Source organism: Leptopilina boulardi, unplaced genomic scaffold (assembly GCF_019393585.1).
Source record: "Leptopilina boulardi isolate dan_hultmark-lab unplaced genomic scaffold, ZJU_Lbou_2.1 LbouV2_330, whole genome shotgun sequence".
Classification (NCBI taxonomy): Eukaryota; Metazoa; Arthropoda; class Insecta; order Hymenoptera; family Figitidae; genus Leptopilina; species Leptopilina boulardi.
This window is the reverse complement of record NW_026137897.1, coordinates 2,091,604-2,116,807: the sequence shown is the minus strand read 5'-3', so window position 1 is coordinate 2,116,807 and position 25,204 is coordinate 2,091,604. Positions and strand designations below refer to the sequence as shown.

General features: G+C 28.3%; 2 protein-coding genes and 1 non-coding gene across 3 annotated transcripts; 1 reads left to right on the top strand and 2 right to left on the bottom strand.

Annotated features, from left to right (window-relative positions):
- Nucleotides 1–2,574: 2,574 nt before the first annotated feature.
- Nucleotides 2,575–2,647, bottom strand: Trnat-ugu (transfer RNA threonine (anticodon UGU)). Its single transcript has one exon. It is a non-coding gene; the product is annotated as a tRNA-Thr (tRNA).
- A 697-nt stretch (nt 2,648–3,344) lies between these two features.
- On the bottom strand, nt 3,345–25,091 carry LOC127285133 (dynein axonemal assembly factor 6). Its single transcript, XM_051310970.1, has 4 exons — nt 24,856–25,091; nt 24,251–24,456; nt 4,246–4,373; nt 3,345–3,480 (listed from the first exon to the last, which is right to left on the bottom strand). The coding sequence occupies exons 1-4, from the start codon at nt 24,962–24,964 to the stop codon at nt 3,351–3,353; spliced, it is 573 nt and encodes a 190-aa protein (XP_051166927.1). The 5' UTR covers nt 24,965–25,091; the 3' UTR covers nt 3,345–3,350.
- Nucleotides 8,263–10,516, top strand: LOC127285134 (uncharacterized). The gene is made up of 5 exons (XM_051310971.1): nt 8,263–8,591; nt 8,676–8,928; nt 9,011–9,175; nt 9,262–9,611; nt 10,179–10,516. The coding sequence occupies exons 2-4, from the start codon at nt 8,689–8,691 to the stop codon at nt 9,340–9,342; spliced, it is 486 nt and encodes a 161-aa protein (XP_051166928.1). The 5' UTR covers nt 8,263–8,591; nt 8,676–8,688; the 3' UTR covers nt 9,343–9,611; nt 10,179–10,516.
- Nucleotides 25,092–25,204: the final 113 nt, after the last annotated feature.

The window sequence follows — 25,204 nt, the reverse complement described above, 5'->3', positions numbered from 1 at the left end:
GACAGTGGCGCCGTTAAATTTCATGTTTCGTGTTGCATGGTTGGTATTTATTTCTGTCAATTCAGAAGTTTCTAACCTAAAAATAATTTATTTTGTTTTCTATAAATTCAATGAATCGGATTTAAGAAACAAAGTTTTTTCAAGTGTAATCTGTTTGTTCATTGAAAACAATGATTTTGATTAATGGTTTTATGATAAAGTGCTTCTTAATTGACTATAATTGTCATTTTAACTTGAAATCAAAATGAATCGGATCTAGCTTATTTTGATGCTTTTTGCCTGAAGTTCAAAATGAGTTTCTCGAGGTTCATTTTTGTTCATTTTGTTCAGTTTTTTTCTATATATTATAGAAAATCGCTTTGATGTAAATTATGCCAAATGCTATTTCGAAGAAATAAAAATTCGGCTTAAAACTAATTAGGACAAATAAAATTCTATAAAATGTAAATTATGACTAATGATTTTTAGAACATAATCATGCGTCCCATTTCTTTTCTCTCTAATTGTGGTTTAGTTTTGTGATCTGTCAATAATGACAAATATTAATTGTATCAGTAGAAAAAAAATTTTAATTTCGAACAAAAAAAGTAACCGATTATTTGAACCAAAATGATTTTTTTTCAATAAATCGTTAAATTTAATTTATTTTAATTTTTTTTTAGTATTTATTTCTCTAATATACTATATATAAATATATTTAACATCTTGAAATCTCTTACGTTAATATAAATAATGTTAAATTTAATAACAAAAAATTTCAATTTATTTTAATTAGTTAATTAACTAATAATAATAAATTATTACATAAGAAATTGAATACGATTTTTTTTCTTTATTAAAAGTTTTGAAAATTAAGACAAACTTTTGTTAACTGTCAATAATGACAAATGTTAATTGTATCAGTAGAAGAAAAATTTAAATTTCAAACAAAGAAAGTAACCGATTATATGAGTCAAATTATTTTTTTTCAATAAAAGTATTTATTTCTCTTATATACTATATATATATTTAACATCTTGAAATCCCTTACGTTAATATAAATAATTTTAAAAATAAATGTAATAACAAAAAATTTTAATTTATTTTAATTAGTTAATTAATTAATAATAAAAAATTATTATATAAGAACTTGAATACGATTTTTTTCCTTTATTAAAAGTTTGAAGACAATTTTTTTTTGATTAAAAAAAAAAATTAGAAAAACTTTGCATTAAAATTTTTAAAAAAATTATTTAAAAATTAAAAAGTTGTAAAATAATTTTGAAGACTAAGATAATGGATGAAATCTTGGTAAATACTTATTGAAAGTGAGAGTTTATATAAACTGTTTACCGTTTTAGCTCATTTCAAACTATATATAAAGGTGTACAAGTTAAATTTGAATTTACTCGAAAATTTAAGCAGGCAAGAACTTTAGTTAACATATACATATATATATATATATAAGAGAAATCAATATTGAACACATCTTCCAGCCACAATTTAACTTGTGACTTGAACTTCAGAATTCGTGAATCTAATAATGCACCTGAACCAGATTATATACATGTATCTATACGAACATGTATAATTTCCGGTATAGTAATAGTCGAAAATCTAATTAACGCTTTGCATATACAATTTATACAAAAACCAACCAAAATCCACGATGTCGCACATATATATAAATTCAATTCCAATTTTTTTAAATTAAATTAAATTATTAATTAATAAAAAAAAAAAATTTTTAATTATTAAAATTTTTTAAAATAATTTTTATTATTATTTACTTATAAAAAATAATTTTTTTATTATTTATAACAATTATTAATTAAATATAAGAAAATAATTTGAAATTAATTATGAAAAAATAATTTTTTGATAGAAACAAAATTAAAATACGAAATTAAAGTATAAATAATAATTTTTAATTAATTATAAAAGAATAATTTTTAAATAATTTTTAATTATAAATATAAAATTAATTTTTAATTAATTAATTATTATTAATGTTTTATTTATTTCTCTTTTATACTATGTAAATAGTTTTTACATCTGGAAATCCCTTACATTAATATAAATAATTTTGAATTTAAATTTAATAACAAATTTGTTTACAAAAAGAAAATGGATATTATTAATGTTAAATTATAAATTAAATATAAAAAAAAATATTTTTAATTATTAATAATTGATTATAAAAAATAATTTTTAGACAGAAACAAAATTAAAATACAAAATTAAAGTAGGTATATAAATAGGTTATAGTTATTAATTTTTAATTAATTATAAAAAAAATAATTTTTAATTATTCCATAATTATAAATAATAATTTTCAATTGTTACATAATTATAAAAAATAAGTTTTAATTATATGTTTTATGGAAATAAAATTTCTGAAGAGATAAACGGAATCAACTTTGAAACGTTAAAACTGTTAATTTTATTATTTCCTTATTGGTTGTTTTTTTTATAATATAAATAAATATAGAGAAACGTTAATCAATATTATTATTATTTAAATATTGTTTTAATTTTTATTTAAAAAAAAACGAGCAATATTTCTGAATAAAAAAAAAAAAAAAAAAAAAAAGTTGCCCCCAGAGAGATTTGAACTCTCGACCCCTGGTTTACAAGACCAGTGCTCTAACCCCTGAGCTATGGAGGCGCATATCGCTCCGTGGCTTATCTTCTCTTCAGAAAGTTGAGGAACTAAAATTTAATTCAAAATGTAATTTATTTCCACTCACATTGCTTATCTTTTACTCCCACACTCATAGAATAATTTCAATATGATACCACAACACCTGTCACTCAATTTTTATTTAAATTAATTTCATTATTCTTAAATTATTTATTTTTTAAATTTCTTTCACTGTTAAATTATTGAATTTTATTAAATTAAATCTTGTAAAATTTAATTTTCACTAATTTAATTTTTATTAATAATCTTTTCATATTTATTAATTACGAACAAATAATTTAATTTTTATTCTTTTAATTTTTATAAATTTAATTTTTATTCATTTAATTTTTATAAATTTATTTTTTATTTATTTATTTTGTACAAAATTTTGTAATTATCAGACACAATATTGATTAGGAATTATTATTATTATATTTAAATACAATACAATTAATATTTTTTTGCTATTTAATATAAATATTGAAATATAATTAAAAAAATTTGTTTTTCTATTAAAAAAAAAAAAAAAAAAATACAAAATATATATTTATAACTCACAAAAAATTGGAATAAAAATTGTCTTTTCTGTTCTTTTTTTTTTGTAAGAAAAGTTGAATATTATGAATTATTGTATTTATAAATTTAAAATTGATAATTAAATTAATTTTTATGTTAATTTTTTTTTTCAAAAATTAATTGGATCTAATTCTCGAACTAGCTTTAATGAAATCTCTAATGTATACGTTTCTCTGAACCATCTTGCTGAAGAAACATTAGGATCAACTTTGTGTGGCGTTGGCAATACCAAACGATATCTATAATAATTAATAATATTTTAATTTCCTCATTAAAAAAAAAAATAATAAATAATTTTTAAATTTTATATTATATTTTATATTTTTATATGTTTGTTAAATAAATAAAAATAAATTTTAAAATTAATCGAGTTTTTATAAAATCAAAATTACAATTATTAAATTTGTATTTCTAAAATTGAAAATAAAATGAATTTCAATTTTTTACACTCTATAAACAATTTAAAAATGGAAAAAAAAGAAATTAGTGACAATTTAAACATCAAATAATTTTTATTATTATTATTATTATTATTATTATTTTTAATTATCTAATAAAAATAATAATAAAGATAATTTTCAAAGAGAGCGATATAATAAATGAAGTAGATTATTTTTTTAAATGTGACTAATTATATTACAAAAATGGAGAAGCATTTAGCAAAAAAGGAAAGGACGAAAAAAATAGAAAAACAATTTTCGCGATAATAAGTAAAAAGACATTTTCTATATTGCATTTTGTGAGAGATTCGCCTGTGATATGGTCTCTCGGTATAATTAAATTTTTTTTTTTTTTTTTTTTTTTTTTTAAATAAAAAATAAGCGGTAAAAGCGAGTAATTATAAAAAAGTTGCACATACAATATAAAAACGTGATAAAAAAAGAATAAATAAAATAAAAAAAATGTAATTTTTATTAATAGATTTTCAGGAAAAAAATAAGCGGAAAAAAATTTGAAACTTTAATTTTTTAAGAAAAAAAAAAAAAAAAAATTGTCATCCTTACTTTGGACTACGTAGATCCACTAAATCCGATTTTACAGTCAATTGAACTTTGTCTCGATTTTCTTTAGGAAGTTTTATCGTGAGTGATAACCACTCACAAGATGCAGTACCTGGAGTTTTAAATCCCATCTAAAAACAATTTAAATTTATATTTGATTTATGACAATTTTTTTTCATTTTTTTTTCTGTGGACAAAAAGTTATTTCTATTCAAATATTTTTTTTTTTTAAATTTCTTTTGCTATTTATAATTAATAAATAATTTATTATTAATAATAATAAAAAATAATAATTTATTTATTAATTATTAAAGTAGTATAGCAACACGGGTTCTAGCGCAGTTACCGACCGAGGTCGGTAAAGTAGGAATCTGTTTTACCGACATTTTTTACCTGCGTTGCAATGTGGTGTAGTTCTAATTTTCACCGCTAGATGGCGCCACTTTATTTTGGCGGCCAATTTAAACTGGCTTGCAATGTTGTAATTTTTTTCTCACCCATTTTTACTTGCGTTGCAATGTGGTGTAGTTCTAATTTTCACCGCTAGATGGCGCCACTTTATTTTGGCGGCCAATTTAAACTGGCTTGCAATGTGGTAATTTTTTTTTCTCACACATTTTTACCTGCGTTGCAATACTGTGTTCTTCTTTACCGATCGTTTTAATTCTCGTTGCCACCGCTAGATGGCGCCACTTTTTTTTGGCGGCCAATTTAAAATTGCTTCGAATTTGGTAATTTTTTTCTCAACCATTTTTACCTGCCTTGCAATATTGTGTTCTTTTATACCGGCCGTCTTAATTCTCATTGTCACCGGTATATGGCACCACTTTATTTTGGCAGCCAATTTAAAATTGCTTGGAATTTGTATAATTTTTATTACCGGTGAAATTAAAGTGCCTTGGCATAGGGGATTTTTAAATTCCCCACCAAATTTAACGATAAAATTATTACCAGCGTCACTATTAGAAGGGGCCACTTTATTTTCGCGGCCAATTCAAAATGGCTTGGCGTTTTGTAATTTTAAAAATAATAATTTAAAGTTCCTTGGCATAGGGGATTTTTAAATTTCCCTCCAAATTATTACTGGCTGCCACGGTTAGATGACACCACTTATTTTCACAGTCAATTTGAAATGGATCGGCGTTAAGTAATTTTTTAAAACAACTTAAAGTCCTTAGGCATGGTGGTACTAGGTAATAATAATAATGTGTTTTAATTATTTTTATCTAATTAGTATTAGTATATAATTATAGTATATTAAACAATAATAATTTTTCATATAATAATCATAAGCTATTTATATTAAATGTTAAATATAAATGTTAAATATAAATGTTTGTATCGATTTTAATTAAAAACACGCTGATTGGCTATTTCTAATAGAGAAAATAAGAGCAGCCAATCAGAAGTTAGACAGCTGCTGAAAGCATCCTTAATTCATAAACCTTGGTTTTACTGTAGTATACTAACCTTCTCTACTCTGGCCGTGAATGCAAATGGCCGCCATTGATGAAAAACAGCTGGATATAACGATGGTAAGTGTAAAATTAATGTACATATATATGTTATGTTTATATATATATTGTTATAAGAAAAAGAACAAATATTTTCTAGGTTGATGAACAAAGAAAAGGATGCGATTGCGAGAGTTGTCGTTTTTTCCGAACGACAGATCCGTTTTATTTAAGGTCGTATGCACCAGGTCCACCGAAGGAAAGCGTTTATTGTTCCTGTGAAGCATGTCAACTAGTTTATCCAAATGATCCTCGATTAAAAAAAAAGCAAAGAACAAGAACAACAATAACACTGCCTGTGCCACATTTTTCTTTGACTTCAATTCCAAAGGTAAACGATTTTTAAAAATATTTTTTTATTTACATATTAATCTAAATAAATATTTTTGTGACTATTTTTTCACAAGTCAAATGCAAAAATAATTAGCTTCTATAAGGGAGAGTTGGGTAACCATGGCCATGGGGTAGCCGTGGCCACACACGGTAATTAATAAATTATTATTATTATTATATTTACGATAATAGTAAATTGTTTTTTTTTATTTGAGATGTTCTCATAATGTAAATTTAAAATTATTTGAACAAATGGTCACCCTAAAAGAGTAAAAAACCTTGTCTAAAAATTTTGCCTTCAAAACAAGTCAATTTACTAAAGTTGCGCTGACTTATTTATCCATTATTTTTATATTTTATATATTATATTATTTTTATATAATAACCTGAAAACGTTAAGGTGACGGGGCTACCCGACTCTGCCCTATATAAGAAAATAAGAATAAAACTTTCCATGATTTACACACACTTAAATTAATGAAATTAATTGATATTTCTAGTGTCAGCAGAAAGACGAATCCGTTGTCAAGGTTGACCTTGCAGAACGAGTACGAAAGGTACAATTAAAATTAAATATTTTAAAAGAGAGAAGACAACAAGAAACAAAAAAACGGTGCAAAGTATCTAGATGGGATATTTTGCCCTCTACAAACCTCATTGCAATCCAGCCACCAATAAACAGTGAAGAAGCAGATCTACCATTGCAGGCAGCATCTATTCCAACTGAAAGTGCTAAAATTCCAAATCAAAACTTGAGTTTTTCCGAAGAAGATTCATTTGAGGAGTCGGAACCGGAAGAGAACCCAGAGAATTTTGCAAACGTCGACTCAGATGCACCCTCTGAGGTAAATGAAAATATCGAGGCCGTGAACGAGGAAGATAAAGATGATGATGATGATAATCAGAAAAAAATCCCATTTTCATCGTCAAGCTCATCTTCTACATCAGGCTCCTCTTCATCATCAGGATCATCTTCATCATCAGGCTCATCATCATCGTCAGGTTCATCATCATCGTCAGGCTCAACTTCAGATTCATCTTTATCGACAGGCTCAACTTTAAGCAATAAAAAAAGAAGGAAAAAAATGGACAAGAGGTCATGTAAAAAGTCCAGAAAAAGTTAATCTATTAGATGTTACTGTCATCGCCTTCATTTTTTTTTTTGTATAAAGTTTTTTTTTATCTTGTATGAAATTCTCTTTTATTTTGTGTGAAGTTTTTTTTTGTATGGCCTTTTGTTTTCTTTTCAAATGTGTTTATTTTATTTTTTTTATATATAATTTGTGTTTAATTTTTTATCTTGTGTGAAATTTTCTTTTATTTTGTGTGAAGTTTTTTTCTTTTCTTTTTTTTGTATGGCCTTTATTTTTTTTCTAATGTGTGTTTATTTTATTTTTTATAATTTGTGTTTATTTTTTATATCTTGTGGGAAATTTTCTTTTATTTTGTGTGAAGTTTTTTTTTGTATGGCCTTTTGTTTTTTCAAATGTGTGTTTATTTTATTTTTATAATTTGTGTTTATTTTTTTTGTTTTTATCTTGTGTGAAATTTTCTTTTATTTTGTGTGAAGTTTTTTTTGTATGGCCTTTATTTTTTTTCTAATTTGTGTTTATTTTATTTTTATAATTTGTGTTTATTTTTTTTTATCTTGTGTGAAATTTTCTTTTATTTTGTGTGAAGTTTTTTTTTTTTTGTATGGCCTTTATTTTTTTCTAATTTGTGTTTATTTTATTTTTTATAATTTGTGTTTATTTTTTAAAAAGTTTTGCAAGTATTGCTAAAAATAAAAAATATTTCTTGCACGAAGTGAATTTATTTGGTTTTTTTATATTGTATGTGTTTATTGTCTTGAAAAAAAATTTCTTGACTTTTAATAAAAAAAATTTTTTTTTTTCAGTGAAAAATTACTTGAAGCGTTCTATTTTATAGTTTTGTGAAGAACTTTTTTGTTTTTTTGTGATATACTTTTTTTGATTTTATTCTATAAAAATTACATTTTTTTAAAAATTAACGTACATCTTAGTGTTTTACGAGAACTTCATATAATTAAATGTTTTCCATATACTTTTTTTAGTTTTAATTTTGTAAAAATTCTTATATAATACGAATTGCATTAAATTAAATTAAAAGAAAATAAATAAAATAAATAAATAATTTTCAAACACATCTAAGGTGAGTACAAATAATTTTTGCTATATCAAATTATCCTGAAATAACTAAAATTAAATGAAATTCACAAAATTGTTCTAGTAAAAGTAAGTGTAACCTAACTTACTTAAAATTGAATTTGATTTAAATAAAATATTTAATTTATGTCGTATTTTAAAACATCGCGCCAATGAGTGTTAGTTCATCAGTTTGCCGCGGAGGGTGTTGGATGTCATGTGACTGTAGTGGGGAGCGTTGAAGAGGCATAAAAGTTAGCGCACGAGCTCGAAGAGTCATTATTTCTTTTTCAGTTGCAGCAACATCAGAAGCAGCAGTAGAAACTGTAGTAGAACGGTACATTTTATTTTCAGTTTCCTTTCTCTTTCTTATCTAGGCGCTTTTTCAAACATGTTTTTTTTTTTTTTTTTTTTTTTGCAGTTTCAAAGTAAAAATGTCAAATTTCTTACCAAACTCTAATCAACTCTGTAGCGGGGAAGAGGACATAGAATATGTTATATTTGATGAATATTATTATAATTCTTATGAGGATTCGGATGAGAACTCCGATGATAATGAGGTTGAAATATATGATAGTCAGGGTTCAACCATCATTCTTAGCAGCGATGATGAAGACACAAATGATAATAATAATGATATTAATATATTTGATATTAACTTTGGTGAAGAAGAGGTATTTTTTTCTTTTTTTTAATAGATTAAATTATAATTATTCTTTTCTTATAAAAAAAAATTTTATGGCTTTTCTTTTATAGTTGTCAGAATTATTAGAATGCGTCCCTGACATTGATCAAATGTTGAATGCATACAACATGTTCGAATCTTTGCCTGATATTAATCAAATATTGGATGAATACGGCATGATTCTACCAGAGAGTCCGAACAGTGACGTATTAGAAATTAATATTAGTGAAGATGAGGTAAACTTCTTGGAATAAAACATGACTATTAACATACTTTTTATAAAATTGTTTTACTAAAAACTTATAATTTTTTTTTTTTATAGATGTCGGAATTACATGAATTAATTCCTCCAGAAACACCACCCACTCTAAGCGATGACACATCCTGCAAATCTTCACCTTAACGTCATGACAATTCTGATTAAAATACTTATTAAAAAAAAAAAAATTTAATAATTAAATATTTTTTTATACAAAATAAAATCATTAAATATTTTTTTAAAATATTACCTCATGCTAGTCACATTCAAATGATGCGTGCGCATGTTGTGAGAGGGGGAAAGAGAAAGTGGGGGTAAAGAGAAAGTGGGGACTTGGTGATTTAAACCGGTGTGCAAAGAAAGGCAGCTCATTTATGTTTCAGCATTCCGGGACTATTTGCAACATTAAAACAGTAAGTATGGATTCCTTCTTTCAGCTTATTTTTCTGTTACAGATTTCTCCTTTTAATTTTCTGTTTCAGTTCTATTTTTATGTTTCAGGTTTTTTCTTAAATTTTTTTTTTGTTTCAGTTCCCTTTGATTTTTTTTCAGTTACAAGTTTTTCTTTTTATTCTCTTTCAGCTTATTTTTCTGTTACAGATTTCTCCTTTTAATTTTCTGTTTCAGTTCTATTTTTATGTTTCAGGTTTTTTCTTAAATTTTTTTTTTGTTTCAGGTTTCCTTTGATTTTTTTTCAGTTACAAGTTTTTCTTTTTATTCTCTTTCAGCTTATTTTTCTGTTACAGATTTCTCCTTTCAATTTTCTGTTTCAGTTCTATCTTTATGTTTCAGGTTTATTCTTAAATTTTTTTTTGTTTCAGGTTTTTGTTTTAGCTTTGTTGAACTTGAAACATAAAAATGTTTCAAGTTTCTTTTTTCAGTTTCCTTTTTATGTTTCAGGTTTCTTCTTTTAATTTTATGTTTCAGTTCTATGTTTTTTTTAAAAATGTTTCAGAATATTTTCTATTTTTCTGTTACAGATCTTTTTTTAACAAAAAAAATATGGATTTAGAAAAAGTCAATGCAGTTGGACGATTGGAGGGTTTTCTGCCAACAAAGCCGCTATCGGAATTAGTGACAAATGGCCGATACTTTGTGACAAAAATCAAAAAGGTGCAGACGAAATACGGACCCAGAATCATCGTAGAACTCGACGCAGACTTTATCACATATCTTCCAACCAGATTCGCTAAACATTTCGAAGATGATGAGCCTAACACTTTAAAAATGATGCAAGAAGCTGCAGCCCTAAAGAACCTACAATTGAAGTACCTTGGAGGACCATACAACATCGTTGAATTTAAATTATTAAAGTGAAAAAAAAAGAAAAAAATTAATTTAAGAAATAAAAGTTATGTTAAAACAAAAATGTATACATATAAAATAACTGTTAAAAATAAAAAAAAAATTTAATTGTAAATTGGTTTTAAAATTATTTTCTTCACCCTATATAAGTTTATTTTCATTAAACATTAACATTAAAGGTTTTAAAAATTAACGAACAAAGTATTAAATTGAAATTATTAATATTTTATTTGAAAAAACATATTAAACTATTTACAAAAAAAAGATTCACAATTTTCGTAAAAACATTTTAAACTAGTAGAATCAACTTCATCAAAGCCTTTTGTAGCAGCACTTACATATTTGTTTGGAGGATCCAAAAACCAGTCGCGAAGAATTTTAACATTTCTGACAGCACAATTTTCAGTATAAAGAGTATGATGCGTACATATTGTTAACAAATCAGTCTTAAGTTTTTTTAAAGAAGGACATTCGAAATCTTCTAAATTTTGTACATTCAACACATATTTCTCTAACCATGTTTTCTTTTCTAATCCTTTAACGTAAATTACGCTAGCGCCTTGAAGTATTTCTCGTAGAATAGGACGAAGTTCATCATATGAGACATCTCCAGCTGCCCAATGGATTCCATGGTAGTTGTGTGTTAACCAGCGATTTTCACTTTTATAGCGTCCTGGCAATGAATTCCACGTACAAGGTGATTCAAATAGGTAGACAAGTGGTTGAGCATCTGGTTGAAGAGGAAGTATTGCCAACTCTTTGAAAATAAAATCGTTGTAGGGTCTTTTAAATCCTTGGACGTCTACAATGAACTCCATGTTGAACCAGAAATGAATTTTTTGGCTGAAAACTACTGCATTTATACTCAATCATACTCCCTCCACTTTATCCCCTCTCCTCTACAGCAGCTTCTTGACGACGCCGCTGATTGGTTTATATTGTACAACGCGGTCATGAATAATGAGGCAATATGCAGTGGTCTCAGCCGGCATATTATTTCCTGATTCAAATTCTAAACGTACATCTACTGATGCTTGTTTAAGAAACTCATTTTGTTTTGAACAATCAATAACAATTAGAGGAAATAGTTGTTTAAAAATAGCCCTTGTTAAAATAGGTTCTGAGTCTTTTCCATAGTAAGAACTTTGAAAATTAGCATACATTTCATAAAGCAGAGCATACTGATTTTGATCAAAGTTTAGATTTAAATTTCCATAAGGGTAATATTGTGAATTTAAAAATAGTTTAACATTTGTAATGTTACAATGATCAAAATGACAGGCATATTTTTTTCGTTTATCTTTTCTTGCTGTTTGAAATCCTACAATTACATATCGTGGTTTCTCCAATTGTGTTGATGTTTTTATTTGCCATAGGACTTTTGAACTTGTTGGAAGTAACGGATACTCGTACATTTCCCATGATCGAAAACTTATTGAAATTAAAGGATCTTTTTCAATAAATTTCAATAATTTTATTTTATTATTATCAGCTGGTAAAACGTATGGTACCATCCATTCTAGTTTATTGATGAAAATTTTAAATTCTTCATCAGCTCCTTGACCTGTTTGAATTATAGCATTAGTGTCATTACGTGCTCTTGTTAAAATAAGTTCATGTTTAGCGTTCATAACAATTTTCTTATAATCCTCAGCAAAACCAAAAATCATGCCAAGTGGTATTGTAATATCAAAGTATCCATTTTCTAAAGAAATTCTTGCATCAGCTGTAATTTTTGAAAACCCTGCATTTTCAATTAGATTTAATTGAGGTGGAGTCAGAGATACTAAATTTTTCATAATAGTTGTATGTCCAACGTATTTGCATCGATCAATCTCGATACCATTTAATTCATAGCGAATTTCATCAAATAAAAAACATATTGCATTGCTACTTAAGTGCACGTTTTCTGTAACAGCAATACCATCATTTTTAGTCAATTTCCCAAATATGTGCAATGAACTTTTACTCGGTAGAATACATAAATCTTGATGTTGAACTGCAATTCGAATTTCATCACTATTGTTAAAAGAGGATGAAGCATACGGTTGATGAGCATGAATTTCATAATGAGCTATGGACTCATCAAAATTCACTGCTGCTGGAATGTTGAGAATTTCGTCCATTTTTGTTGCAACAACACCCAAAAAATATATAAATTATTTGTCTTGGCGTTTTCCTTGAGGTATAACTTTTAGACCTAGTTTTTTCAGGAACAGGTGATTCTGAGGTGTTAACACCTTGTGAGACAAATTTAAACTGATTTGTCTTTGGCATGTTGGCTGACTTTTATAGTTTCCACCAACTTTTTGATTATATACAATTCCCATTACATTGACTTTATGTGCAATCGGGTAGTTATAGTTTCTCCTCGAAAATTAATCAAATCACCGTCCTGATCGACAATGCGGAGTTGAATATTATGTATTGTCTTGACAACAATCGGAAGGTAAATGACGTGTGCTGGCACTTCCACAATCTTATATCCTGGTGGAACGCTAGGGAAGAATTCATGGATAGTGTGGGCTTTTTGATTATTTATATATGCTCCAGATGTAATACTACACTCAACTCTGACTGAATTTACCTTGAGAATGGCTACAGGTAAATCAGAGATGTGCGTTTGATTAGGTGATAATTTCCGGGGTGTAAATCCTAATAATTTACCAATTGAATCTTTATGTTTAAAATCAATTGGTAAATTTGATTCAACTAAACTGCGCAATGTATTGTTATTAGGTTTTATACTAATAACAGTTCCAAGTTTCACTGAATTTTTTATACATGTTTCAATATCTGTGATTTCATAACTCCCAGTTGGTATATCAATTATATGATTACCAATGTAAAATTTATTGTTACCTTGATCAATATTGGGAATAGAATTAAAAGTCAGTAATTCAACAAGACCGAGGACATAATTTTTATTTGGATTAAGTTCTATTGGTGGGAAATATTCAGATTCAAGAACTGAACTGTTTCCACTTAGTGTTAAAGTAAACGAATCACTCATGATGCTGTCAGTTTATATACTAAAAGATTACAAAAGTTACACGTTCTTATATACACTAAAGCTGCTCTTAACATTAAGTTGTTCATATACTAAAAGATTACAAAGTTACACGTTCTTATATAGACTAAAGCTGCTCTTAACATTAAGTTGTTTACATAAAAATTTTAAACATAAATGTCCACACACATAAGTATCATAATTCTGATATCTTTCATGATTATATTTTATTAAGCTACCATCACCCAAGTATATGATTAGATCTGTTGGTGGAGGAAGGTTGCCAAAACTATCAAAATACATTATTTCGTTATTACATTTTTTATATGCCACCCAATGTGTTCCTGGGCCTTCTTTGTTATCTAAGTTAATAATTCCTGACTCATATCGATAAGGTCCTTTTAAAGATAGTTCATTTCGCATGAAAACTCCACGAAAATGTGGTATTTTCATAGTTTTAGCATATTTCAACAGATCAAAATCAGTTAGAGGACGGTGAGGTAGCTTCAATACAAGTTTTTTTTCTTCCTTAATGTTGGTTTCTTCTTCTTTTTTAATCCTTTCCCCTGAATGTATGGTTTAATATGAAGACCAAGTCCTTGTCGGTAGGGTTTGAGATGTAATCCTTTTCCAAGCGATATTGCTTCCATTACTTTATTATGTCGTTGAGCTTCAACAAGTTGTTCCTTGGCAGTTTTAGCCTTATTTACAGCTTTCACTATACCTGAAGCTCCACCAGCAAGAGCTCCTAAAGCACTAAGTCCAGCAAAAATTGGAACTAGTGGTAAAATACCACCAACTTTAGAAGGTACAGGTAGAATTCGCGGTGACAAAATTTTTGATTTACCACCAGCATTCTTTATTGCTTCTTTTGCACCAATCAGAGCAGCTTGAATTGATTCTCCAGAATTATGATCGGGTAGCATACTTTTTCTAGCAGCATCAACAACTCTTCTTAATGCTAGTCGCTTTTTCTTACACATGGTTTTCCTTTTTTTCTTCCTAATTAAAGACTTTTTCTTTCTTTTCATTCCCATACCTAACGTTGATTTAGCTTTCATCGTTCCAGATATCGCTAAAGCTGCTGCCTTTTCACTGATACTAGAATCCTTAGCTGTAACACGTTGCCACGCCTTTTCAGCTAGCTCTTGGTCTGCAACGTTTCTTGCTTCAATGTTTTCTCTATTTTGTGAATATGCAATGTCATGTGCTTTACATGCAGCGTCTAATGGGTTAACACCTTTATCACCACGTGCCAATCTTTTTGTCAACTTTGTACCGGGTCCACAGAATTGGTATCCAGGTAAATGTAATTCAAAAGGTAAACTATTGATAATACGGTTAACTAATCCTCTACCACGACAAAGATGTTTTTTATCACTTCGATGTAAAATCATTCTACACTCTATGAAGTTTGATATGCAACTGACTGTAAGACTATAAAAGCCGAGTATTTATAGTTTACAGAGCAGTTACTGTCAAGATGCAGTTCACGAAACAACCTGTAGCACTCCCAATCACAAGTATTGACGTTGAAAGTAGTGAGAAAAAAATTCAACGTCATGGTAGCTTGTTTTCAGATAGCATCCGAGCTGTCTTTTGTGGTCCCTCAAATTGTGGTAAAACAAACGCTCTTCTCTCTTTAATTATACATCCAAATGGTTTAAGTTTTGAAAATATTTACCTATACTCTAAATCTCTGCAGCAGCCAAAATATCAATTTTTGAAAAATGTAATTCATGACGTGGATGGAATTGAATACTTTCCATTTAGTGAGCATGAAGAAGTAGTATCTCCAAAAGATGCTAAACCAAACTCAATATTCATCTTTGATGATATTGCTTGTGAAAAGCAAGACAATGTTAGAGCTTTCTTTTGTATGGGTAGACATGTAAATGTTGACAGTTTCTACTTGTGTCAAACATATGCTCGTATTCCAAAACATCTAGTCCGAGATAATGTAAATTTACTGGTGCTTTTTAGACAAGATGAAAAAAATTTAAAACATGTCTACGAAGATCATGTAAATACAGACATGTCTTATACTCAATTTCGTGATTTATGTTCAGAATGTTGGAAATCTGATAAATATGGATTTGTCGTTATTGATAAAGATAGGAATTTTAATGAGGGAAGATATAGAAAGGGATTTGATTGCTTTATTACACTATAAATATAAGGACTTTATTTCATTTTAAATTAGTATAGTTTATGTTATCAAGACGAAAACATGTATCGAAAAGAGCAAGAAACATTGCGTCAAATAGCAAAAGCAAGCGACGCTATTAGACGAAAACATCGCTTACTTAAAATGGGTAAAGAGGCTGCAGAGACATTGTTAAAAGAAACTCTGCAACCAATAGTTACACCTCTTCAAAAGTTGGCAAATGTAACTGAAACTCCTTTCAAAAATGTTAAAATTGAAAAATTCAAGAAAGATATTAATGATTTCTCTTTTTCAACTGCTGTTGACGATGATGAAGAATTTGATAAAACTTTACTAAATTCAACTTTTCTTGATAAGAGTAATAACTTTGAAAAAGAAGAAGATTATGAAAAAATTACAAATAAATTTATTTTTATGTTAGATAAAAATAGAAAACTGTTTTTAGATACGGTTTATGGAGTACGTAAACTTGCCAACGGTTCTTTTATGATTGGTGATACACCTATTGAATTTGAAGGTTCACATATTAAGCTTGTTGGAAAGAAAAATTATTTAAAAACTGCTGGGTTACTCGAACTATTATTTAAACAAAAACCAAAAGAAGCTTTAATAAGTTCAGATGATTTTTTAAATTACAAAGAAATTCTCATTGCTACGAATGCACATCGAAAAAATTATAGTCCAAGTGAATCTGTCAACATAAGTAGAACTTCCAAGTACACTGATGTTATTGCAAAACTTATCAAAAGTACACCAAAGAAAAGTGGTGGTGGTGGTGGTTCTTTAAAGAAGCATAAAAATATATTACCACAATTTATGATTGCAAAAAGACAATTTAATCCAGACTACATCTATTGGGATGATCCAAATGAACTCGTTGACCGTTTACGACTACTCATAGGATCACAGCAAGCTGGTAATCCAAGTCATAATAATGAGATTATGTCAATTATCGAAGAACTTCGTGAAGCTCGAATTATATATTAAGAGAGAGCATAAAGAAGAAGTGCTTAGTATTACAATGAGCATTGATGTGTTCGGACATTCTTTAACACGACGTGTTGCCTCTGCAAGTCGTGGACTGCCTGGACCTTCTGGTATTGGATTTAAAGTTACTCCAAGTGGAGATTACAATATTGAAGGCAAAAGACTTTGTAACGTTCAAGATGCTGAAGAGCTGCATGATGCAGTAAATTTACGACTTGTACAACAAATTATCCGAAACGAGATAAAAACTATCTTTCAAATTATATCTTCATTAAGATCAGCCATTGATGATTTGAATATTTTAGTACAAGTTGTTGAAGATAGAGTTAACGAAAAACTAAAACAAATTAAATTACAACAAAATATTATTATCAAGGAAACTACATTTATTCCAAATGATGAATGATAAAAAGTTAACAGTTGTAACTGAACTGCATAAACAAGCGAGAAGGAATTATCCTCGTCGTAAAGTTCAAATGCGTGGCATAGATGAAACCTGGCAAGCAGATTTGGTAGAAATGATACCTTACTCCTATTCCAATAAAGGTTTCAAATACATGCTCACAGTAATAGACATATTTTCCAAATATGCCTGGGCTGTACCTGTAAAAAGTAAAAATGGAAAAGATATTTCTTCAGCCATGAAATTAATATTAAAAGAAGGTCGTATTCCAAAAAATTTACACACTGATAGAGGCAAGGAATTTTATAACTCTGAATTTCAGAGTTTAATGCAAGAATTCAATATTAATCTCTATTCGACTTATAGTAATTTAAAAGCATCAATTGTTGAAAGGTTTAACCGCACTCTAAAAAATATGATGTGGCCTGAATTCAACTTACAAGGCAATTACAAATGGTTTAATCTTTTACCAATTCTCATATCAAAGTACAATAATAAAAAACATCGTACGATTGGTATGAAACCTAAAGATGTCACCGTAGAAGATACAAGAGAACTGATGAGACGTATCCGTAAATTAAGAAAAATTCTAATGAGAAGACAAAAATTTAAAGTTGGAGATAGAGTTCGAGTCAGCAAACATAAAAACATCTTTGAAAAAGGATACACCCCCAACTGGACAACGGAAATATTCACTGTAGATCAAGTAAAACGAACAAAACCAGTTACATACAAACTTTCAGATTATGAAAATCAGCCAATCGAAGGTGGTTTCTACGAAGAAGAACTATTAAAAGTTAAATATCCAGATGTTTACCTCGTCGAGAAAGTCCTTAAAAGCCGTGGCAACAATGTATATGTAAAATGGCTTGGATTTGACAACTCACACAATAGTTGGATAAAAAAATCTGATATGTAATATATATATATAAAAATAGTTAAAATAAAGTTAAAATAAAGTTAAAAATAGTTAAAGATAAGTTAAAATAAAGTTAAATATAGTTAAAAAAAGTTAAAAATAGTTAAAGATAAGTTAAAAATAGTTAAAATAAAGTTAAATATAGTTAAAATAAAGTTAAATATAGTTAAAAAAAGTTAAAAATAGTTAAAATAAAGTTAAAAATAGTTAAAATAAAGTTAAAAATGTAACTAGATTAAGGTTCTAATAAATAAACATAATATAAAATGTACAGTATCTTTTATTAAAACACCTTTATCTTCCCAAATCATCATCATCATTATCATCTATTTACAATTCCATAGCTTCATCGTTAATTTGTCTAATTTTACAATGTCCCCATGCAAGGGTATCTGTACTATTATCTAACAAAAATCTTTTATCATCGTAAGGACTTAAAGCTACTTTTGTTTGTTTTAAAGTTTGAACATTGTGAAGTTTCGATCTGATACAATATTGAGTTCGCGATTGCATTTTAACATTTCGTAAACAATACGTGTAGTCATCAAAGGTAATAGTTTTCTTTACAACTGCGGATTTCACACCTTTTGCTTTTTTAATAAAATCTTGATCTTCCACTCGCACACTGTACATTTTACTCCGCAAGCCAACAAATTCAGTTACAATTTTCCCGCTGCACTCATCTTTCATAAGTCCTAAAATTTTTTTGTTGGCTTGCGGAATATTGTACACATTATTTACTGGATAATCCGAAGTATCGAATTTGTGAATATCTTCTTTCATGTCTCTATAAATATTAGAGCATTTGATTTCATAAATAAGGCTATCGGTGTCGGTGTACAACAGTTTTAAATTTTTTCCATCATACTTTTTTAGCATGTAATCGTAATGAAAGTTGTAAATTAAAGTTTTTGACACATCCAAAACAGTCAAACCAACATAAAGTGGTTTGTTCATCAAAACTTCCATTTTTCTAAGCTCCACAGCAACCAAGTTCTCGTTAAAAATGGCCCTGCTGTGGAAATTAGGTTTCGCAATGAATGCTTCAGCTCCATATCTACCCTGCCACTTTGTCACAAGTTTTATATCAACATGTTTTCGCACGTTCTCCATTGTTTTGCCAAATACCGCGTTGTTCATTAATTTAAACAAGTTTTTTTCAAACTCATTATTAGCATTAGTTCGTTGAGTTGTATTAAAATCAATGTAATTTTTTAACCACATGGCTTGCTGAAATTTTAAAACGCGATGAATTTGAATTAATACTAGGCCGTTGGCTACAGCTTGCTTCAAAGCACGGTAATGGAGAACATGCTTTCGCTTCGGTAGAAGGGTAGTTAGAAGCTTCGGCTCTTTTGACCCTGGTGGCTTTGAGCGTTCAGGACAAAACGGAAAATCACTATGTTTTTCATGAAGTTCTTCCGGATAATCTAAGTCGACTTCCAAAATGTAACCTATTGGCCCATCATCTGGAACGTTAAAATCAAAAGAATTGTCAATATTTTCTTCCCACTCAAAGCCACCATATGGAAGTGATTGAATCATGGCCCAACCATACAAGTTATTTGCGTCAAAGTATACGATGTAAGATGTTTCCTCATTTTCATTATATTCTTCCATGTAAGGATTATTTGCTTTTGCGTACCGATTGGTACATTGACTTATTCCACCTCTAATTCCACGTTCAACAAACATCACCATATCAATGTCTGTGAGGAGTTCCAATTTTATATTCGTATACTTTAACATAGCATCCCATGTTAAACCTGGTGTTGTATAATAATGCGCTGCATCAAGACCGTATGCGAGTAAACACTGATTTCGGAAATTTTCGAAAATATCTGCAAGTAACAGTACATCTGTTTGCATATACAAATACACGTAGTCGCCGAGATTTTGACAATTGAATTCGGTCCACACTTTCTGCGCATGTGCATAATCTTCGTCGGAAACATTTGAATCATTTAACGTACTATAAAATTTTTCTTTTGGTGGTAATTGAGTCTCTTCAAGTTTTTCCCGTGAATCAATATATTCGTAAGGAAAAACTCCTTTACGAGTTAACAATTTAATTTTATCGTTGCTGTAATTAAAAAATACTGAACTTACAATTTTGTATTCATCGAGGTAGGACGCTAATTTGTCCAATGATGATGCCATAAATTTAAATGAATCAATAAAGCGAAATTTTATAACACTATCCTTAATATTTTTTGTAAAACTGATATACTTCTCTTTATTTATGGGAAGCAGATCAACTTTGCCTTCAAATTCCGTAGCAATAGATTCAATTATGAAATGCGCGTCATAACCACTCAGGTTATGAAAAACAACAGGTATAACCTGTGATTCGTGATAATTAATGTTGCACTCTTGATGCGCGGGCCCACGATACTTCCCTGTTAGATGACAGTGGTCTCTTACTTTTACATCCCCATACTTGATTTTCTTTCTACAAATATGACATGTATTTACATTTCTAAAATCAACCAGCTCTTGTCGACTTAGCACTTTCATTGGAATAGGGTTTTTAAATCTCATATTAAGATTATCTGATAAATTCTTTAACTCCTTTGAAAACCACTTTGCAGGATTCTCCTCATCTATTGGAGATGCTTTGTACATGGACAATGAGTCATCAAAACCACACTTCAAGTAGTAACCAATACTGAGCGTTTTATGATTTTGGAAAACCTCAGTATTATTGATCTCTTGTGGTATATCAGCAGGAATTAATAAACTCTCACAATCCGCATAAATAATAAAAGGAACACGCTCCTTGTTCTGGAAATTTTTAAATTCAACAAAATTTTTTCCTTCTTCCGGTAGCCTAATTCTTGTCTCGTTCATTTTTCTACAATTTTCTTCATGGCTTGTAAGCTTTTGTTCATTAAGAAAATAGTGTAAACAGCGATCACATATGTACTTTTTATTTTTCTGCTTTGATAAATCCGAACTTACTAGTCTCGATAAGTCCTTTATCCAGACATAATGGTAGTTGAATGAAATGATAGTTACATTATCAGACTCCCTCTCTTCATCATCAATAAGATTTTCATCTATGTAGTGGTCTTCAATTAGTAACATATTTACATGAGTAAACTTTTTTTGAGATGAAAGATGTAGAGGTGAAACGGTAAACTTTTTATCTCTTTTGCTAAGACCGTATACATTTACTGAAATGTTGTTCAGAGCCTCAAATTTAGAAATATCTTTAAGTGCGACAGGAAATTTAATTCCAGTAAAATTAAGCGTTTCTTCATACTGTCTGTATTTTGAAACGCGGTCAGCATCTCTCAAAGGTGGGTATAAAGCTGATAGTATTGCCCATTTAAAACACTGATTATCTATGTTTTGCACATTAATACAGGCTTTTTTACGTTTTATTGGAAGTGGTAAGTCAATGTAAGAACTTGCGCGCATAGGGTTGTACTTGTTAATGTTAACCTCTAATCTTTGAATCGAATCAAGTTTCCAATTAGAATCTTTCTCTTGGAACTCTTCAATTCTTCTCAAAGTAACTTGTTTAACATTAACATTATACCAGTCATCTAACGGGGTTGTATTTAAGATTTCAGCAGTTTTTGCGGTAAATGTTTTTAAATCAGATATTTCTTCTCTACCATCTATTGAATCTTTTTTGAATTTTGCACCTAACACGGTATATACTTTTATTGGACCAAATTTGTTTAAAGCTTTTTCAATATTAATCTGAAATAAAACAAAAGCATCATCAAGGAACTCATTAATGTCCTTGTAATCTACATTAATGATAGCACTACTTTGTAATCGACCCTCAAAAGCCTCATCAAAATTCACCCACTTTATTCTGTCATTCATTTGCACTCCTGCACCACGCTTCATTAACGCATCAAAATTGCAACGCAAGTATTCAAGCTTTTGGCATAAATTTAGATATCTCGATTTTTGATGTGGGAAAAAATCAAATTTACGCGAAAATGTTCTCATTACATTTTTATAACGTTGACACTTGTTTTGCCATTCAAATGCGTTAACAAATCTATCATCTCCAGTCTTTCCCATAGTGGAGATGAGTTGATTTTCCGCGATTTTTATAAAATTGTCACATTCTTGGCAAACTTCATTGAATTCATTTACCTGAATTCGTTTCCGTGATTTTTTTGGAGAATTAACCTTTGGCATTTTTTTTTTTTACAAACGAAGAATCTTAATTCTAAACCTTAAAACGTATAACGAAAACCCTAAGACTAAGAAAAAAAAGAGATACAATATATACACTTAAACCTAAAACAAAAGAACAAACCTGAAACAAAAGAACAAACCTGAAACAGAAGAAAATCTGAAACAAAAAAAATAAGAAAAAAAAACTGAAACAGACAAAATAAAACAGAAGAAAAAAACTGAAATAAAAGTATTAAAAAGTGTGGAAAAATCTTCTTGAACTGCTACTCTTCTCTATAGACGATCTATGCTGTACCTGTGAACACAAGATAATGCTGCTGGTGGCTTGCGCTGCCCGCCTTATACCCTGTTCCCCACTATGGCGCACCCCACCTCAACCGCTCCCCACTATGGCGCACCCCACCTCAGCCGCTCCCCACTACCTAACAGCCGCGCGCAACTAAACACACCCATCCCTGCGCGCTCCGCTGACAGGCGCGTAAAGCCTGGGGATTCCCCGAACTAACCGAATGAAATGAAGTGTTGATAGATCAGGGTGCAACTACTTCCAAGCAAATTTAAATAAAGACGCCATCATTGGCGCTAAAATTTAAAACGCCCCACTTCCAATACACCTTTTTAAGTTTATAATTTTTAAGTGAGGCCATCTATTGACGGCAACAGGTAATAATTCGGTAGGTAAAATTTGCGAGATATTTAAAAATAACAACTTCCTAGACATTGAAAATTATTTTAAAAAATAAAGTGGTGCCATCTACCGGTGACAATGAGAATTAAGACGGCCGGTATAAAAGAACACAATATTGCAAGGCAGGTAAAAATGGGTGAGAAAAAAATTACCAAATTCGAAGCAATTTTAAATTGGCCGCCAAAAAAAGTGGCGCCATCTAGCGGTGGCAACGAGAATTAAAACGATCGGTAAAGAAGAACACAGTATTGCAACGCAGGTAAAAATGTGTGAGAAAAAAAAATTACCACATTGCAAGCCAGTTTAAATTGGCCGCCAAAATAAAGTGGCGCCATCTAGCGGTGAAAATTAGAACTACACCACATTGCAACGCAAGTAAAAATGGGTGAGAAAAAAATTACAACATTGCAAGCCAGTTTAAATTGGCCGCCAAAATAAAGTGGCGCCATCTAGCGGTGAAAATTAGAACTACACCACATTGCAACGCAGGTAAAAAATGTCGGTAAAACAGATTCCTACTTTACCGACCTCGGTCGGTAACTGCGCTAGAACCCGTGTTGCTATACTACTTATTAATATTATATTAAATAATTATTTAAATAAATACATTTTTAAATTTGCCGTTTATAATTAACAAATAAATAAATTATTAGAATTTTTAGGCGCCAATATTATAATTTTATTAGAAACGGAAATAGAAATTAAAAAATATATTTATTTAAATAAAAATTAAAATTAAAATTAAAATTAAAAAATTAAAAATTAAAAATTAAAATAAATAAAATAAAAAGTAATACTGAATAAAAGTATAGAACTTTTAAATTAATTACAATGTAATAAAAATTTATTTTTTAAATAATTCAATCGTTTGTCTTCTGTATTCGATAAAAAAAACTGTTCTATATTTGCAATTCAAAAAAGCAAATTTTAATTACGATAATTACGATAAAAGGGGAAAAAATATATATATTTTTTTTAATTGGTTTTGTCCGATTATTCAAATTCAGTAAAATAAAAGAATTGATCTTCTTGGTTTAATTTGCAAGAAACTCTTGTATAAATTAATGAAAATCGATAAAATTTTGCATAGCAATGTTTTATATGTAATATTATTAAAATTTCATAATCTTCTGCAAATAAAGATCCTCTTATATTTTTTTAATTTACACCTGCATTTTATTAATAAAGAATTTAAAAAAAATTAATAAAAAATTTAAAAAAAATTAATAAAAAATTATAAAAAATTAATATAAAAATTAATTTAGTAAAATTAATATAAAAATTAATTTATTAAAATTAATATAAAAATAATTTTGTAAAATTAATTCAGTAAAATTAATATAAATGGCGAGAAAGAAATTATTATTTTTTTTTTAAATTAATTGAAATTATTTATATTATATACTTACACCTAAAAAAACATCTTGAGTACCGAGCGATTGTTTATATTTCATTTCATATTCCGGTCTAACTCGTGGATCACGCTGCTGTTGAAAATATTGAAATTTCTTTGTTTCCGCAGCATGCCAAATATCCTTATTTTCTCTTTGTACAGAACCACAAGAATCTTCATATCCATCTTCTTTTACTTTACACATCTTCATATGACTACTTCCTAAAAAAACAAAAAATTTAATTTTTTTTTCTCATAAACCAAAAAAAAAAATTTACACTTTTTTTGATAAAAAATTCTTTTGAAAATTCAATTCTTTATTCTATCATTAAATTTAGTTTTTATTTTAGTTTAATATTGAAAATTATTAAAAAACGAAAAATATTGTAAATATTACAAAAAAATTTTCTTAATATTGAAAAATATTTATTTTTTCGAAAATAATTTAAAATTATTAATTATTAATTATTAATTACTAATTATTAATTATTAATTATTAATTATAATAATTTAAAAATAACATTTATTTCAGAAAGGTAAAAAATGGTTATTACAAAAAAAAATTTTTTTTTCAGTGATAATTACATTTGAAAAATATTTATAAAATGTAAACCGAATTACCTGAAGTTGTCGGTACAGATTGTGTTACATCGTCGTCTGAATTTTTCGTTGGCTGCGATAATAAGTTTTGTAATTCTTTTATTTTCTCAAAAGTAAATAGACCTTCCATATTTCATGAGAGAATTTGAGAAAAAAAAACTTTACGTCAAACTCCAAAAGCGGACAAAAAAGAAAACGATAATAGCAGAAAGTTTCACAAGTGACAGACCTTAAACAAATTTTCGTTGTCATGACAATCACACAGAAGAACACTAACGCCTGTTATAATTTCGTTCTAATTTTTTTAATTTTTTACTTTAAAAAATTGCATTAATTTAATAATTAAATTATAAATTAATTAAAATAATTT

Bases quoted from the DNA above. Each gene is read 5' to 3' on its own strand.
- LOC127285134 (XM_051310971.1), top strand. From the start codon at position 8,689: ATGTCAAATTTCTTACCAAACTCTAATCAACTCTGTAGCGGGGAAGAG. The intron at 8,929-9,010 runs GTATTTTTTTCT...TTTCTTTTATAG, and splicing joins TTAACTTTGGTGAAGAAGAG to TTGTCAGAATTATTAGAATG. The intron at 9,176-9,261 runs GTAAACTTCTTG...TTTTTTTTATAG, and splicing joins TTAATATTAGTGAAGATGAG to ATGTCGGAATTACATGAATT.
- LOC127285133 (XM_051310970.1), bottom strand. From the start codon at position 24,964: ATGGAAGGTCTATTTACTTTTGAGAAAATAAAAGAATTACAAAACTTA. The intron at 4,374-24,250 runs GTAAGTATATAA...AATTGTTTTTAG, and splicing joins CTCAAGATGTTTTTTTAGGT to ATGGGATTTAAAACTCCAGG. The intron at 3,481-4,245 runs GTAAGGATGACA...TAATTATTATAG, and splicing joins GTGGATCTACGTAGTCCAAA to ATATCGTTTGGTATTGCCAA.